This window comes from Phaethon aethereus (assembly GCF_964289735.1).
Source record: "Phaethon aethereus genome assembly, chromosome: 2".
In the NCBI taxonomy this organism is placed as follows: Eukaryota; Metazoa; Chordata; class Aves; order Phaethontiformes; family Phaethontidae; genus Phaethon; species Phaethon aethereus.
Genome location: NC_138582.1, coordinates 59854311 through 59872566, shown reverse-complemented (window position 1 = coordinate 59872566; position 18256 = coordinate 59854311). Strand labels below are relative to the sequence as shown.

The 18256-nt window shown below is 39.5% G+C and overlaps 1 protein-coding gene across 1 annotated transcript in view; it reads left to right on the top strand.

The window, feature by feature from the left end:
• Nucleotides 1–17826, top strand: part of SPIRE1 (spire type actin nucleation factor 1) — a gene marked incomplete at both ends in the record, with an annotated part of 125301 nt that extends 107475 nt beyond the window's left edge. The window contains 8 exons of the mRNA XM_082014809.1: nt 4575–4738; nt 7221–7311; nt 8222–8364; nt 14165–14302; nt 15826–15896; nt 16446–16473; nt 16564–16700; nt 17574–17826. Of these exons, the coding sequence (XP_081870935.1) occupies nt 4575–4738; nt 7221–7311; nt 8222–8364; nt 14165–14302; nt 15826–15896; nt 16446–16473; nt 16564–16700; nt 17574–17826 (1025 nt within the window). The remainder of the gene's footprint in view (nt 1–4574; nt 4739–7220; nt 7312–8221; nt 8365–14164; nt 14303–15825; nt 15897–16445; nt 16474–16563; nt 16701–17573) is intronic.
• Nucleotides 17827–18256: the final 430 nt, after the last annotated feature.

Genomic DNA, 18256 nt, shown 5'->3' with positions numbered 1-18256 from the left:
TAAAGGACAGGTGCAGGCTCTTATTATGCTTGCTGTCTGCGACTGGAATGATGCAGACCAATTCTGAGAAGACCTGAACTGGCATCGAGCTGGTGTAGTTGGTACATCACTCTGCCTGGCTCCATGCATCTGCCTGCTGTTGTCGTCCTGAAAAGGAGAGGAGGGGTGCCTGGGACCTCCTTTTAGGCTGGTGTTTCCTACTGGTAGAATAGAAGGAGTAAGCGGTAGCCACCTGTAACGAGAGTGATCTGAGAGTTACTCAGGTATCAACTAGGGACGACGGCAGTCATTGCCCCTTCTTCTAATAGAAAAATAGCTTGAAAGCAGCTTCACTTCTATGTGCTGTGTTGAATGTAGCTCAAAAGACCAGTCATTCCCACTCTTAACACTCAAGTTCTTACCCAAGAGCTGTGTGCATGGATGCTTTGAAGTTGTTACTTCAGAAACAGTCTGTATGTTTTGGGGGCAGGGAGGTGCAGGGAGAGAAGAAAAAGGAAATGGAAACATTCACCCCAAAACTTCACAGAGATTATTCCTGTTGTTGCCAACCCTGTGAGGTGATGTGTATCACTGTTGGCTTTACGTGCCTCAAACCAGTGTGAGGAAGGAACTCCACCGGGTCCTGGTAATCTCTTAATTTAGGTAACACGATAATAAATGTGATGCAAACACCAGCAAAAGACTGGCAGCTTGGTATACTGATTTATTAGTTCTCAGTTTTGACTTCAACATGTAAGTCCATTGAAAGGAACAGCACATCTCTGTTACCATTATTACTTATATAATCTTTCCTGGTATATTATCATCATCATATACCTATATTAATTCCACAGGTCCATTTTAGCCTTCTTTTAAACTCAGTGTAAAAATGGTAAGGTTGAGGAGTACGTTTGCTGTATAGAACAAAATTCAGGTTTCTGTTGTCATTATTTGCCAAGGAGAGATGGTTAGGAAGCAGACAGCATATAGTTGCATGACTGCTGTGGTTTGCATGTAACCTGTGGTCTGCTTAATTCCTTGTTTCATAAGAGTCATAATCTTACATGTAAATAAAGGCACATTTCATATTATCCTAGGGTGGGGTTTTTTGTCTCCCCCTTCTTAAGGCTAGTCAGGGAAGGCCAACACAAAGATCAAGTAATCAAATCAAGACCTTCTCTTCTTTCATTTGCCTGTTGTAATGATAGCTCAGAAGAAATTCAAAAGAAAGCAAACATATTCATCCAATTTGCAGGTACTGTTCATTGTACTTGCTGCCTGAAAACACAGAGAAATGACACTCTCACAGTGTGTCTGACTCTGTAATAAAATCTTAACCCCAGGGTGTTACTCACACAAGCCTTTTTTTTGGACATAATTTGAATAATCTCCAAAACATTTAGATGTTCTATGAAACTAGAGATTGTGAAACTGCTACCCAACTACTACCCAGACTACCCAAAAATTAGGTTTTTGTTTCAAAGAATTGTCCATTAATTTCTTCTGTCATCATCATTTTTATAAGCGCTAGTCCAATGGTTGTTCCTGACTTGTTTATCCTGATTAATTTTATCTTGTTTATGATGATGTACAATTATTTGCCACATGGTAACTTTCTGTTGCCTGAGTACATCACTAAAATAGCTTACAGGAGTCATTGTTTGGTCTGTATGTGATAACAAATTATGGTTTTAATTTTGGAACAAATTATTTTTGTTGAAATCTGTTTGCTAAAACTGTAAAATTTCATGATCCCTTCCTTAAATTACGATAATCCTTTTATTCATGTATATCCAGTACTGTAAGAGCAGGAATGATAAACTGAACTCAAGCACTGTTGTCAAAACAGGTTTTATAAACTGGATGGTTTTCTAATTTTACTTTTGTAAAATTTGTTTGTTTATTGTTTTTTTATTCTCTAGTGCTTGCAAGTTGTAAAAACACTCCCTGTTTTTTTCTTTAGAGGAGAGAATGGTAATAAATGACATTTCCTACTGAAGAGCCCTTCAAAAAATGCTATGGATTGTATTCTCAGTTCACCTAAAGCTTCTCCGGTATTTCAAGAAGATGCATAAACAATAAGTTTCTGAAAAACTCATATGTGTGAGCTTAAATAGCACCTGTTGTAGGCTTTGTAGGTAGTAATTGGCTACGTAAATTACCTGCAAAATGGATCAGAAATTTCCCTTTCTGGGGCCTAAAGAAATGGCATCTGAATTTTTAAAAAACAAAAAAAAAACCAAAACAAACGAAACAACAAAACAAAAACCCCCAAAACAAACCCCAAAAACAAACAAAAAAAACCAAACCAAAGCAGAAAATAACAGAAAACTGGATATCCATTTCATCACCTCCCATAGTACTAGGGGTTGTCCGGTGCATATTCCTTCCTCTTTCCTTTCTCCAGAGCTATTGTGTGTTTTATTTTTTGGAAAGAGGGCAATACTGTTGGCCTTCCGATCATTTTTATACTGGTGAGCCCAACAATACTCACCGGCCATTCTTCAGCCTCCCTGCCATCAATCAGGGGAGTCAATACCCAGGAAAGTTTTGAGCGGAGGGACACCTCCTTTTGGCTGTTGTGTTGGTGGTGCTGGGGCTGCTTCACTGGAGAGTCTGTTCAGGAACCGCCCTGTGCAATCAAAAGACAAATCAAAGGTTTTCTCTTGCTCATTTGGGAAACCCTGAGCTTCTTCAATCAACTGCATGCCAGCTAATTAAGAGGTCTCAAGAAGTGGTATTGGCAGCAGGGAGGTGAGGCAGTTTGGTTTTTGTTTTCCTGCTGTCGCTTTCTGGGATGGTGTTGAGCAGCTGTTAGAGCAGGAATGCATTTGATGTGGAGGACGCCCATGCTGTACTCACAGAAATCTAGGAGGAAAAAAACCCATGACCTATAAGCCATAGTGCTAGTCAGGACACCCATTAGCAAAGCCTTTGAAGATAGGAACTAAGGGTTAGAGAGTCTAAGTCTTTGATTGCAATGCTTTGTAGGGAGGACCTGAAGGCAGTAATAACACTGTAGTATACAGATTCATAGGCTTGGAATGTCACCATGACTTTAATAGTCCGAATAATCACCTTTTCTTATACTCCCAGTTGAAGGTATGATTTATAGAGGGATTATAATACATCCCCTATCCCTTCTAGCTCAGTTTCTAGCATTTAATGATAATCTAATTAATTCTTTTAAAAGTATATTGATTTAACTTACTCGTCTTCTTATTCCTTTCCAAAAGCTACCTCGGTGAGAATGTTGTAAAACAGACCTACTACTGCCACTGAGGCTTTGTCTAGACTGCGTAGTTTTAACTTACCTAGTGCAAGACCAGCTTTTATCAATGCAAATTGTGTTGTAGCAGCAGTGACCGTGTCTGTTTATACCAGGGCAACTATGTAAGTAACTCCAAGTGATGTGTGAGTACTTACATTGCTGGCGCTAGGAATATCTGGGTGATATCATTTCTCTGTCATAGTCCCCCCAGTAACCTAAGGTACGAGTCATTTGACCTTCTGTGCCTCTTTTCACCATGTATAAAAATGGGAATAATAACTCATCATTACTCTAGCCTTAAAATACCTGGAGGTACTTTGTTATTACAAGACTGGGGAAGGAGTCCTATAATTACATGAGCAGAAAAACACATTTGTAGAAAGACTAGATGCTTAGGCATACATGCAAATGGCAGATTAAAAGCTTCTCTTCCTTCTCCCTCTGCCATAATTTTCTCCAGATTGGAATACTGCACTTTGTACTTTTACAGGGATAAAACTGATTTATCAGACAAAACTCTAAGTTCTCCTAAAATATCAAAGCCTAGGTCATTATCTTAATGTCTAAGCTAAGCTAGGCTAAACACAACAGACCCAATGCTTACGTTATCCGAGATGCATCTTCATTGTACACTGGCAGAAATCCTGAGTAATTTATTCAGTGGAGTTACATCCTTGTAAAACTCATGTACATGAAAATAGAGCTGGAGCCTCATGTTTCTGCTGTTACACGAAGATTTGACATCACAGACATATTTTTAATACAAATGACCATGCAAAACTAAGAATTGTGCATATTTTTGATGAATGCTAGTTATTTAGCTCATTTTCATTCCTTTTCTGTATACTGCAGAATAAAGTGTAATTCTGTCCTCACAGGAAAAACTAGGTTTACTCCATGCTACGCCTCCTAATTTCTGTGTGGCGTTGACTTCAGATTCACTGGAAACCCACTTGTCCAGATATGGTTGTGTATTCTTCTGATACTTGTTATATACTTAATTATAGACTGTAGTTGAAGGAAGAATATTTTCAGGTTTAACACAGGAATTTTTTTTTAAAGTTGATTGCTATTAGTCTGAGGTTGTTTTTTAGTATTGTGCACTGCTGCTTTTTCCACTGCTTTCATTCTTTCATATTGCTTCAGTACCACAAGCCATTGCCTGTAGTTCTCTGAGCAATGTATTGCTAAAGTAAAATAATTGCACCCATGTAACTATCACAATATTTTTTCTTCCTTTTGTGTGTATTGCCTTGACAGTAAGATTTGAGAAGGCAAAATAAAAATTAGGTCCAAACACCAATTGTTCTGTTTCTTTTGCTAGATGTATCTACGCCAGAGGCTGGAAGAAAGTTACTGGATGCCTCTGTAGCGAACGGTGGCCTGGCACCACAAGGAAAGCAGAATGGGGCCACGCAGGTGACAGTACAACGCAAGAGACTCCTTAAGGCTCCCACGTTGGCTGAACTTGACAGCTCAGATTCAGAGGTAAAAAATCAGGACACAATTTGCTTCTCGATTTGTCAGAATTGAGTTTTACTCCTCAATTTGCTGAGCTGATCAGATGAGAAGTGATTTTGCAGATTATAAGCTGAATTTTCCATGACTGCTTTGTGAGCCCACAGAACTTCAAAAAATATTAGATCAGACACCCCCCTCCCTCATTTTTATGAGAATATTCTTTTAAAAGTTTAAATGCTCATTTTGGCCTTAGACCCAGTATTTACTTATTTTTCTAAATGTCCAGTATCTGTTCCACAATGTATTTGTAGCAATTATTCTTTTGGGAATGCAGGCAAATGTGTTGCACCCTTCTGGCACCCATGCAGGAGCTGTCACTAAAGGCCTCAGATGTGAGGTCACCCTCACCGTACCAGCTGTTAAATAAAGAGCATCAGCTGTGCCAGAGGGGTTGCAGTTTGGTGCAAATGTCAGTGGTTTAGTTTGCTGCGTAGGCTTGGGAAGTAACACCAAACAAATGTTTCACAGACAGGGACGAGCAAATACACTGAGATGGAGAAATGACTTTGAATCCATTCTCCCTCAAATGGAGAGTTAAAAATTTAAAAAAGCATAAAAAGGAGAAAAGCTTAAAAAAGCTCTCTAGCTTAAAAGCTGCATTATATATGATCCTCAAGACATACCAACATTACATTCTCAAGAATGAGCTTTGTCCGCTCCACCGGTAATTGAGTTTGGACCTTTCTGAAAGTTAAGCTGTCTGGAAAGCACATGCAGGCAGGGTTTATTCACAGAGGCTGATTTTAGCCTGGGGAAGGCAGTCTTCCCTGACTCTCTTTAGTAAATGGGGAAGAAGGGGCTTCCTGGCAGGGCGCTTATAAAGGCACCGAAGCTGAAAGATAGGAGGCTGGGGAGAAATATATGTGGGTAGAAATTTATCTCTTTGCCTACTTTCTTGATCTGTGAAAGGTTGACCCTCTTTGTATTAGGGATTATCCTATGGGTGATTTGTGTGGGTGCATAATTTGGTGCATCTATTCTGAAAGCAGAAGAGATTTGCATTCTGAAATCTCTCAGGAGTCTTTAAAATTATAATATGAGGTTTTGTTAATATGGCTGAAGCTGGGCAGGATGCAGCAATATTAAGACCTGTCAATGAGACTTGGATCTTGAACTTAGAGCTTCCCAGCTTGTAGCTTGGTGCATCCTGAAGCTAATGCAGCATGATATTTCACACAGAAAAATGAGCAGAGCTCAGTGAAAGAAAATTCTGTAAAGGGAAACATGAAATGATTCTTGTAGGAGGGAAAAATAAGATGTCTGACTGTGTTCTTTAGGGAATACTGTGTAGGCAAGCAAGGTTGTACAGAATAAATCCTGAAACATACCGCGAAAGATGAATTGAAAATAAATCAGCCACACTGAGCTGACACAGAGAACAGATGCTGTACTGGTTTGAGTCAACAAAATTAGCTGGTGAAGCAATTAAAACAATTAAGATGCTCAACAGAATACTGGTTGGGGCTCAGGAACAGTGCTAAAGTAGTGTAAATAAACAAACTGAAGGGAGTTTGGGTGAGGTTTTCTGAGCTGACAAGGGAGGTGGAACATACGACATTCAAAGAAAGCGAAGATCGCTCTCTCAAATTGCCTTATTTCTTTACTGACTTTTACTTTGTATGTAACACACAGAAGAGCGTATGTGTTGTCCTGATGGCCTATAAATGACTCGGCCACCTCTTTGCCTGCAATTTGAATTGGGCTTAACCTATTTAGAGTTACTCACTGGGAGTTAAATTATGACTATGTTATGCCCTAAATTACAGGCTGCAAATATCTGCACTGCTGAGCTGTGGACCTCCAAATGAGTTGTGATGCAGATGCATTTTTTCCCCCCTGCATCCCCTTTGTTCTTCTCTCAGATGTGTTGTGATGCAGACTACGCCCCAACACTCAATATTGCCAGCCAGAGGTGAAAGGGAGGTCTGATACAGCCCCATGCCCATTTGCTGGCAAGGAGGAATATTGCATAACCTATTCCTGCTTTCAGTCCTTGCTTTTTTTCTGCATTGCCACTAGAATCAGTTTCAGAGGGGGAGTAGGAAGTTCCATTTTGCTTTCTGTGGCTAAAAGAAGTTGCAATCTAATAGTGATTTTTGATACAGATGTAAAAATGGTATCTTTCTAATGAAGCTACAGCTATCCGGACAAAAAGCATATCAGTAACATGCACCTCTCTTCTGATCTTGTTCTTTCATGTGATAATTAAATACACTGCATTCCAACCATGTACTGTTTATTCCAGTTTCTAAAAAAATGGAGCACTGAAAATTCCATTTACTCAGTGCTGTGTAGAGTTGATGTTTTTCTCAGGACTTCTTCTAGGGCTTTGAGTGTTTGAATGGTGCAAAATACTTTTGATAGCTTGTGATTTCTGTGGGCTAAGAAGCAGTAAGAGAAAAAAAAAGAGTCCTTGAGGAATTTTGTTTCTTTTGCTCTTGCCATACAGGAGGAGTCAGTGCACAAATCAGCAAGTAGCAGCAGCATCTCCCCCTCACAAGTGGAAGACCCCTCTCAAGAAGACACCAGCAGCAGAAAGAGTGAGTTTTGATGAGCGAGCCCAGCGGCTGCTTTTACACGCTTCTGTTTTCTGTTCTATGAATTTTGTCTTAAACTTTAAACTTTCATATAAAGCTGAAGCTGAGTGTTGTCAATGAAATAACTCTCTAAAGCTGAACCCTAGAACCTGCGCAATAGATCAAATGTGATTAACGATTGGAAGGCATTAACCTCCACTATATGTGGGTATGTATGTGAAACAAAGTTTCACACCTGAAGTTGATGTGGAACTGTAGAGGAAGTCACAAGTGAATGGGAGGTAGTTTAGCTATGCTCATCTCATAAAAGAATTTGTTGCTGCAGAAACACATTCTAACCTAAGACCTATATAAATGTTTCCTGCATCTGTGTCACCATGGCAGTGAATGTACTTGTTTGAAAGACCTGTAGCAAGCACCAGTATTTCTCATAAGTACTTACTGGGAAAAGGTGAGGATCTGTTCTTTTTTTTTTCAGGCATAGGATTTACTGTGTGACAGTATTTTTCATTTGTTTCAAAGTGTTTCAGTTTCACTGGAAAAGTTTTGTATGAAAGTGTAATCTGTGCATTACATAAAATGTAATCTGTGCATACAGAAAATTTGTATTTGCTTTTCACAATAATGAAATAAGTAGAATAAGCTAATACCCTGAAACACCAACTTTATATACAATGGTAACTGGGCAGTAGCATGCCTATATTTGCTAGGTTTATGAGTATTCCTTTTCTCTCAATCTGGAAAATGTGATGAATGTGATACGCGTCTTGAAGATGCTCTGAGTATGGATGTGTAACGTCAGCCACCAATAGAGGGAATGCTAGCAAATCAGTGGCTGGTTTAAGTACTGAGCAATGTTGTCCAACACTCTGTCTTACAAGAGCTAATTTTTTTATACTGCTTGAATCTTTAGTGCCTCCAAAGTTCTTGCCCATATCATCTACACCACAGCCTGAGAGACGGCAGCCACCTCAGAGACGACACTCCATTGAAAAGGAAACGCCAACCAATGTGAGACAGTTCCTACCACCTTCAAAACAGAGCTCCAGATCACTTGTAAGTGGAGTGGGTGGTAGGAGAGAGAAAAAGAGGCATACTAAGAGTATAATGAAAATTAAAACTTGGCTTCAGTGTGATTAGAACTTGACTCAAAGAAAACTCCTCAATTCAGAAACAGCCCTTGACTACTAAAGACATTTTGAAATCAAGATTTGAACTTTGTCTCTCTAGCCTATTTATCCAAAATCCCAGGTACAGGTGCCTCAGAAAATATTTGCACTTTGATTAGGACTCCGGGTAAAGCCACGTGTCTTGATTTAAAATTTCAGAATGTTACCAAAACAGACGAACTTCACCATACTGATTTTCATTTGAATAGAGACAGTTCCAAAGCAGTGGATCTATTTTGGGATTTAGGGGAATTTTTTAGTTGTTGGAAGTATTTTAGTTAATGGCTGAATGAATGGAATGGTTTCTTTTCTTCCCACATTAAGAACTTGTGTCGTAATGTTTTACATGTGAAAGCTCTTACAGTAACCCAAATCAAGGTTTGGCTGTGTTGCTTTGTTGAAGTTATTGAGGCAAAAACCTGTATTACTGCTTGAAAAGAAAGTACAGTACATTTGATCAATTAGCTTTAATTGAGAGCTGTTTTCCAACAGAGTATAAACAGCAAAGGGTATGAAATCCTGGTTTGTTTATGCTGACATACTGATTAGTGCTTTGTAATTTCATGCAGGATATGTTCCTTGTCTCTTTTCCTACCAGCAGGGTTTCGAAGTATGCCCCATGAGGTGCTGGTGAATAGAGAAATCAATAAACACATCCTAGTTTTGAAAGAAAGGGAATATTCACTTGCCCCGTCTTTTAGTGCAGTAGTATTAATGGGCTTTGGAGAGTATTCTTGTTGGCCCAAGAGTTGGTGGCCAGGATCCAAACCTATTAGATGATGAAGTTCAACAACAACAAGAAAATAATCTCCAAATATTCCCACAACACGCTTCCTCCTCTTCTTTTCTGAGGAACTCCCAAATTTTGTTTATTATACCCTTCGAATTAGAATGTAGTTTCTCATTCCAGGTGATGGTCAGGTAGTAGCATGCTGATAAACGCACAACAGAAGTAGTGTTCTAGACTTCTTCTGCCAAAGTGAACTTGGAGCGGAACATACTGCACCAGCACCAAGCTGGAGGGTTCCTTCAGTGTGCGTTTGAAGACGCTGCCATATAAAATGGATTGCCCTGTCATCACCTGCTGCACTCACTACATGTGGAAGCACAAGCTTTATTTTCTGACAGGCCCAGAGTCATTCAGAGACGTAAGGGGAGAAAAAGACATTAAATAAGTCAGGCTAATGTGGGAACACATGGGAAAGGTTTTACTAGTTTCTTTTGTGCTTGGGTTTTTTGGTTTGGGGTTTTTTTTTCACTCTTTAGAGAACTGTCACCTAGATTGGTTTTAGCTATGAAGTGAGAAGGAAGGAAAATCAGTAGTGAAATGATGTTCTGTTAAACAGAATGTTAATGTTATTTGACGCCTCAAGAGCTAACTCTTTAACTTGGCAATAGTGCCCTCTAGGGTGTGACAGACAACTGCCACAATACTTGTGTTCGTTTTGGTAGATGGTTGCTGATATGCTGGCACTGGCCCAGTCCCACGCTTTGGCTTATTGCAAGTCTTTCCTTCCCCAGAGAGATGACAGCTTCTTTCTGTGGCTGCTCCAGATGCTGCATATGTAACACTGCCGTTCCTGGAGTGAACGCTTCTCAATAAGTGCAGAATATTATTTACTTTTTACTTGACTTCACACTTCTTCATCCCTTCCTCCAGGATTGATGGAGTTTCATTTCTTATCACCTGCTCCTGTGACCGCAGTCTCTCTCCAAGGTGAAGGAGACCTCGTCAATAAATAGCCCTCAATGCCAGTGAAAACAGGCAGGACTTTGCTACAGTCTCTTAGCAGGATTAGCAAGAAACTGGTCTGTCTTGCATACTAATCATGGGTTTGTAAACTGGCATCTCATCAGACAGAGGGAGTTAGACCTAAGTAGGTGGGGAGGGGAGACACTTGGAAAGATGCCATAGTCCTTTTGATATGTCACCCTACCAGTGCTACATGGAAAGGCAGGGCAGCTCACTGATTTTTTGGGGGGTCAGCCTGGTAGTGTGCTCACTCTAGTAAGACGACTCGGTGCTTAATCTCTGAGATGAAGCCAGTGTCCTGAGATGTACATATGAATGCCTTTGTAGTCTGTTTGCTTTTTTAATTATTATTATTATCATTATTATTTTTCATGACCCAGAGGACCAAAGCTAATGGTTTCATTTATACACAGCATTCGCTTCTCTGCTTCCTATCTATTGTTCAGGTTCCTAGGATAACCAGTTTATTTCCAAGGATGACTTTCAGACCACTTTTTTCAACTATGCAAACAGCTTCTCTGCTCAGCTCTCATCCCGTTGAAGCAGCCATGTGTGGGGTGGCAGGGGCTATGTACTATCTCTGTGAGAGAGCTTTTGCCAGCAGGTGGAAACCCGCAAAGGTTTGCCTCTTTTTGCTGGCTTTGGAAATCACCTTCACCAGCATGTTCCCTCCTAGGGGAGCACTTCCTAAACTGTGGCAAGAATTAAAGCTTAGGCTGGGACATCACACCTGATTGACATTGATTTCAATGTGTATAGGATATTTGTGTGTCTTCAATCACCTCACGGGGAAAAGAAATCAGTTCTGAAAGGACAGCAAACTAAAAATGCAACATCACAAGATTATCAATGGGACAGACCTTAAATGTTACAGCACATGAAGATCCTGCAGCAAAAATCCAGCAAAACTATTGTAATCCTTGGACTGTGTTGAAAAGAATAAGGTTTTATGTTTCTGACAAGATACACTATGTAGAATGAAAGGGCATTTGCAGTCTGTTTTATTTGAAAACCTACATATGGTTTTGGTCCTTAGCACACTTACATATCAGAACTTTGCAGAATAACTAATAGTTATGTACCAGGGAAGGCAAATCCACTAAGAAGAAAAAATTATTAATTTACCCCTATGTAGAACTGAACATGAATAACTTAATTTTTTCCTTCTTTTTCTTGTCCCAACCAATAAGTGAAAGTGTGAAACCTGTTGCAGGAGAGTTTATAGTTGAGGTACACAGCCAACTTCTTAGAAACTTTTAGTCCGCAAAAGCAAGGAGAGTTTAGAGTGCTTGATTAATTGTGAATTGCAGAATTTAGAGGCCAGTCTGGCACTTTTTCAATTGCAATTTACTGGAGCAGCTCATTCGAATGCCTAGTGACATCCTTTAATAGGAAGTTTTACAAGGAATATATTAGTGTAAAAATGTGTTAGTCATAAGGAGCTATTAGGTGTGTATATGCTGAGAATGACCTACAAAGCACTTTATTTCACATTATGGATATGTAATTCTTACTACCTGCTTTTCCTGGGTAAAAAAATTACACGTATACACCTTAAGCTATTATGGTGTATGTAATAAGACTGCACAGTCAAAGTGTTAAGCCAATTCTCATGAGGATTTTGGAAACTTCAAGTTCAAAATATTGTTTTTAAGTAAAATTTTTTTTCCCTTTAAAAATAAGAATACTGACTTGTTTTTAATATTAAAATGAGTACAATTCCAGAAAATCAAGACCATTCAAACCACATTTTGTCTTTAGTATGTTCTGTTGTATGCAGAGAGCTGAAGTTCTCTCACTTGGAGCTGCCTAACTTGAGTGTAGATTATGGTTGGAAGTTTGAGCAATAACTCCAAAGCATCATTGTTTAATGAAGTTTAGTCAGTGCTTAGTGTAATTTTAATTAATTTCAGTGCCTTAAAGGTAGTGTTGAAACAGAAAATTTTCTTGTGTACTTATTTCTATTCCGAAAAGGGAAAAAAAAAACCAAGCAGTTTTCTGAAATCAGCATAATATTTATCTTTCGATTTAATGTTGCATTAACATTTTGTTGTCCTTGTGTAACCTCTGGAATTAAAACATTAGCATTTAAACATGTGAACATTTTCTATGTTTCCCCTGTTGCCTGCTAGCAATTTCTATTTGCTTTAGTGATAATTATTTTCGATTGGTACAACGACAGGCCCCCACTATTCCCCTAGTACCTGCTCTACACCTATAGCAGATCCGCAGACTTTCTTCAAAGGAGCAATATTCCCTGACGTCATCGTTCTGTAAATTAAAGGAATGGGCATTCATGAGGGGGAAGGAAGAGCTTCAAGTAAGAAATGTATTTCTAAAGGACTTAAAGCTCTGATTGATTACAAGCATTCAGGCAGCCTCATTCACCTCGGACAGTTTCTCTCAGTCTCCCATGGTGCAGAATCGAGGGGGTTTGCGGGCGTTGTATCCATCACGCTTTCCCACCCACTTCCTCTCCCGTCTCGCCCCAGCCTTCAGCCGTGCCTTCTCCATAGCGAGGTGGTTGCTATGGGAAGAACCCAGAACGAAACGCTGAGAGCTGCTGGTTAGCTCTAAAGTTGCTCATAAGGAACAGAAGTTATTTTGTTTTAGCTGTGCAGTTTTACACCTCAGAGCAAATTGCAGTTGCTTTTAATGTAGTTTGTTCTTTCCAGACAACTAGTGATTCTGTACCCCTAAGGTTTAGCTGGCAAATCTAACAAAATTAACTCAATTCTAGTCTTTTGTGGGGTACCTTAAACAGAGTGAAGTTTCTTTGTGTTCCCTTTCTAGATAGGTAAGACAACAGTTTTTAAAAATGTGGTGGTTCCTAAATGCTAATGTTTGCCAGGTCTGCAACGTAGAAAGATTTTCTTTTTAATCTAACAGAAAGACAGAACAGACCTCTGAGTACGTGGGATTCATCACTTCCGTTTGTAAACGAGATCTCTAAACTGTCAGCCACGTCTTTGTATTTGCAGCAGAAATTTCCTTCATTTATTCAGAGAGCATTACATGTCATTGTCATTACCGCACAGTAGCCCCTCTGGGCTGACTGAAAAGGTTCGCTAAGCGTAAAGCGATGGGAGTTCCCACAGAGGTTTCTGTCTTTCTGTTGGAAATGTATAATCAACTACAGGGCTGGATTACAAATTGGGTTGGTGCTTTTTATTCTCTGGTACCAAATTCAGGAGTTCTCTACTCAGTATTCTCCAAAATGCTGCAATACAGAACAGGCACAAAATTTTACTAGTGGGAGGTTACGTTGTTTAGTCTCTATTTGAGTCTCTGCTGTTAATAATGCAACACTGGGTAACCATTTCTCCTGCCTTATATTTGAAGATTATTCTATAAAGCTTAAATTGCTGCTGTTACTTTCCTGGGGCAGAAAGGAGAACTTTTCTGCCTGAACTGCCGTAACTTTTTGTAGTCTTGGTGGAATTCTGATCCATGTAAGCACCAAGATGTGGTACCACTGAATAAAAATTTCTGCTAGAATGGGCTACTAACAACTTTCCTTGGCCTCTCTGGGCACCACAAAGTCTCAGAGAAATTCTGCCTCTTCAAACAATATACTTAATAGTAATACCATCTGCCAAATTACCTTTTCCCTTTCAAATTACAAACCCGAACATTAATTGGTTTGAAACAAGTCTTTCGTAAGACAAACAAAAGAAGGGTCAAGCAGTTTGAGGAGGAAAAACGAAGAAAACTGTCATTGTTGTGAAGGCTGAACGTCAGACCATTTAGATTACGCTTACGCAGTCTCTGATGGCTTGAACTCGTGTGATGCCCATGAATGAGCCAGTGCTATTCCAGTTTGAAGGGAGAAACCCTCTATTTCTGGAGTTACTAACGAGGTGGCTGGTTGTCAAGGCTGAAGTCTGGAAGAAGCTGTTTGGCTTTGAAATAATACAGGTTTTTTGGCTTCCAGGAGGAGTTCTGTTACCCGGTGGAATGTCTGGCCCTGACGGTGGAGGAAGTCATGCACATCCGTCAGGTGCTGGTGAAGGCAGAACTGGAAAAGTACCAGCAATATAAAGACGTCTACACTGCTCTCAAGAAAGGAAAGGTAGGGCTGAGTCTGTGGATGCTCTGAAGCTTATTGAGGGAGGCTGGTCACACAAGCCTCCTGTTTACACATTTGTTTCTTACCCTGTATTGGAGAAAAAGAAGGACTATCCACCAAACTCCCCCTAAATGTATAACATATGGGTCAGCTTCCTTGAATTATGTGCAGAAACATAAAAACTTTTAATGGAAATAACTTTCTTTGTTTAGATTGTCTATAAAAATGCAGTAGTGTTTGCAATTATCAGAGCATATCTGTATGTGTATGTTTTAAACTTCATTGACTAAAGTGATTTCTGGCACCCTGCAGTATTGCTTAGCATTTCTATGCCAGAAAATAGAATTAGAGCTAGCAGTAGGAAATTACAACAGGTTTTTCATATGAATCCTCACTATCAAGCAAAGAGGGAATGAAAGCCTTCAGAGAAGTCAGACGATATGTGACCCCAGAAGGAGGTTTAATACTATAGAACCTGTTAACTAATACATTTTTTTTCTGTAAACTGCAAATTGGGGATTGGCATTTACCAGTAGACACCGTGTCCTTTTCTCCCACTTTTGACTTGTGCTTCTCAAACACCTCCAGCAGGTGTCTTTTGACTTCACAGTGTATCTTACTTACAGGCCTACCCATGTCTAGTATGCAGATTTAATCTAAAGATTTAATACTTTTAAGGCAGAGGGACAAGAATCTTAAAATGTCATTCATTAGATTCAGCTGTTGCATATTGCCATGATATATAAAGCTTAGTAATGACCTTCTATCAAATCTCCAAGTAAATTGATGCTTTAATTAATTTATCCCACTATTAAAGGGTTGACTGTTATTTCTAACCACATTTATGTAGCATCACCCAAGTCTTTGGATCTCAATATGTCATCTTTTGTTTGACTGCAAAACTTTTCATTGTTCAATGCCTTTCCTTCCTAGAAATGTTCTTAAGCTGTGACCTCTACCTCCTTTGAATAAGCTGAATAGATGGCATTTATTATACCACTATAAAGCAGGTTTTCCTCAAGTAAGATTGTTGCAATAGCCCTTTCCTGCACCTCCTCGAGTTTTCAAGAACGTAGGATTGGAAGAAAATCATCAAATGTTATCACTGGCAAAAAATTTGACCCAGCTGGTTAGGAACAATTTCCAGCCTAAATGTATTTATGGCTGCATTTATGCCCATTTGTTCTTGTGTTTTTCAGGTGTAACAGTTACCCTTCTTCGTTGCTGTTATTCTTACTTTCCCATTGCTTTTTTCTGTAGTAATGATATAAACATCAGCGAGGGAGGAGTAAAAATAAGTAAATAATTAACTGGCAAGTATTTAACTTAGGTAAAAAAAAAATTAGTATTTCTAAATACATGAAGATACAGTTCTGGACCATTCTTTTCAACATAATCTTAGAAGTATCAACCCCAGAACTGGATGTAGTACTGCAACTGTGGTCTCACTGATGGCAACTGATAGGTGAAGTCATTACTGTGCGGGACTTTGCCTAATGTTGTGGACTCCTCTGTTCTTCTTTTAGCTCTGCTTTTGCTGTCGAACAAGAAGGTTTTCTTTCTTTACCTGGTCTTACACTTGTCAGTTCTGTAAGAGGTAACTATTTAATATCTGTTAATAAGTGAATACCATTTCAGAGGCAAAAATACTGATTTATATGTTAGAAACCCCCAAGTGTTTCCGCTGCATGCTGTTGACTTTTGTTTCTGTAACAAGTCGAGGTTAAAAAAAAATACGCAAACCCAGATCCTTCCTAAGTGACAGAATTGCTTCCTTGGACTGAAACTCTTGGCTAGAAGTGAGCAAAATACCAATTTGTTCTTTTATGCTCTTGGGAGAGTGAGATGGAATTTATTTAGACTCCCCAGTCAACACTTCCATAATCTCCTCTGTTGTGGAAAGCATTTCCAGGCAATTTACTGTTTGGATTATTTTTGGAGTATTAGTGGGTGGAGAAGGGAAAAAAACGTGTGGATGTGGCACTTCGGGACATGGTTTAGGAGGCATGGTGGTATTGGGTTAACGCTTAGACTTGATGATCTTGAAGGTCCTTTCCAACCTTAGTGATTCTGTGATTCTATTCTTGATTTAAATGTAATTTTTCCCATTGAAAAAAATTGTTCATGCTCTTACTTTCTTACACAGGCCTGTATGCTCACAGTGTTGCAAAAAAGTAAGTAAACAAACTTACAGTTAGACCCTTTCTAAAAAGCTGTAATCTTTTTAATGATACTGCATGTTCCTTCTGCTGTTCTCACAACAGATGCGGTTGCCGTCAAAGCCATATTCTACTCTCCCCATCTTCTCGCTGGGACCTTCAGCCTTGCAAAGAGGAGAAAGTTTTATGAGGCCAGAAAAACCCTCTACCAGTCACCAGCGATCACTGCGCAGCATGTCCAGGTGAGAAACAACCCGAGCACATGCGTGTCTGTTGGAAATGCGTTCTGAATGTTTCCTCTTCTGTTATCAGTCATTAATTATTGTCTTCCTGTTTTGTAGTTGTCAATGTTTCTAATGCTTGTAGTAACTTTTCTGAAGCCTGAAAATCCATGTCTCGTCCACTCATTGCTTTGATTTACAGAAATAGCAATACTAACACTGTGTCTTAAACGTTTTTCACATTACAGGTGAAAAATGATATGAGCCTGGGGCAACTCTATTTCTGTAGTACCTCTGCAAAAATATCCTTAGTGTGTCTTTTTGTGGTGCGAATAGACTCTGGAGATACATCTCACAGGCTAGATTCACTCACTGAATGCGAGTTCAATGATGTCTTGCAAAGATTTATCTTTTTTTTCTCCTTGTTTTTCAAATTCTAATTTTCACTATTTTTTTTCACTTTGATACTATCAAGTTATCTACTGGTTTTATATCTTACACACAGATGGTTGTCAAAGCTAATCCAAGAAATTAAATGTAAAAGAAGTGCTCCTTTTTGAGGGGATCTACAGTATAAACCCTTTGCATAAATCACTGGTGCTAGGATGCTGTGTCAAATGAACCAAACACATCATCTATTTATAGTTATTAGTAAGGTTGTTTTTCCAAGGTAAATGTTACACATGTCCTCAGTGAGGGCAATTACCTTGCAATCTTGCCTGATCGGGCAGAAGTGTCCTCTCTGGTGTTTGGTCTCCTGGTGTCATTTTTGGGACAGGAGAAGGGAAAATTTAAATCAAGACCATTCTGATGTGCCATTTCCTGAAGGTGTCCCCCGGGGCCCACTGCCATGCTGCTAAATAATGTGACAGGTCCTGCTCTTTTGCCTTTCAGGTTGACCTCGAGGTCCAAATCTGTGGATAAGTCACAGGAAGAGTTTCCCAAAGAATTAATGGAGGACTGGAGTACGATGGAGGTGTGCGTGGACTGCAAGAAGTTTATTTCAGAAATCATCAACTCAAGCCGGCGCAGCCTATCTCTGGCCAACAAGCGAGCCAGGTTAAAAAGGAAAACGCAGTCCTTCTACATGTCGTCGCCGGGAACCTCTGAATATTGCCCCTCTGAAAGGACTATCAATGAGATCTGAGCTGTGTGCCTTTTTCTTTGCTTTTGTCTTCATGAGGTCATCATCCATGAGCAAGGTCACTGAAACTGGATTATCATTCCGTTGCTTCATTTCACTTGACTGGCTTGAATTTGCATTAGATCACAGGATTTCCTCCTCCAATGGTTCCCAGAGACGCAGAACGCTATGTTTAGATCTGTGCAGAATGATACACAACGGGTCAGCTGCTCGCACTGAAGAAAATCAATAGTTTGAAATTGTTGCCTCTTTTGTATGTGTGCGTTGAAACTAGAAAGCCTTTACTTGCTTTCGATCTTTTTTTGATCTCAAATGCTTTGAATCATTTTTCAGGAGATGAGCTGAAAACATGTGTTCAATGGAGAACCAAATCTAACAAAGTGTCAGGGTTAGCACAGTAGCAAACAGTAAGTCATATTGGCATTACCACCCT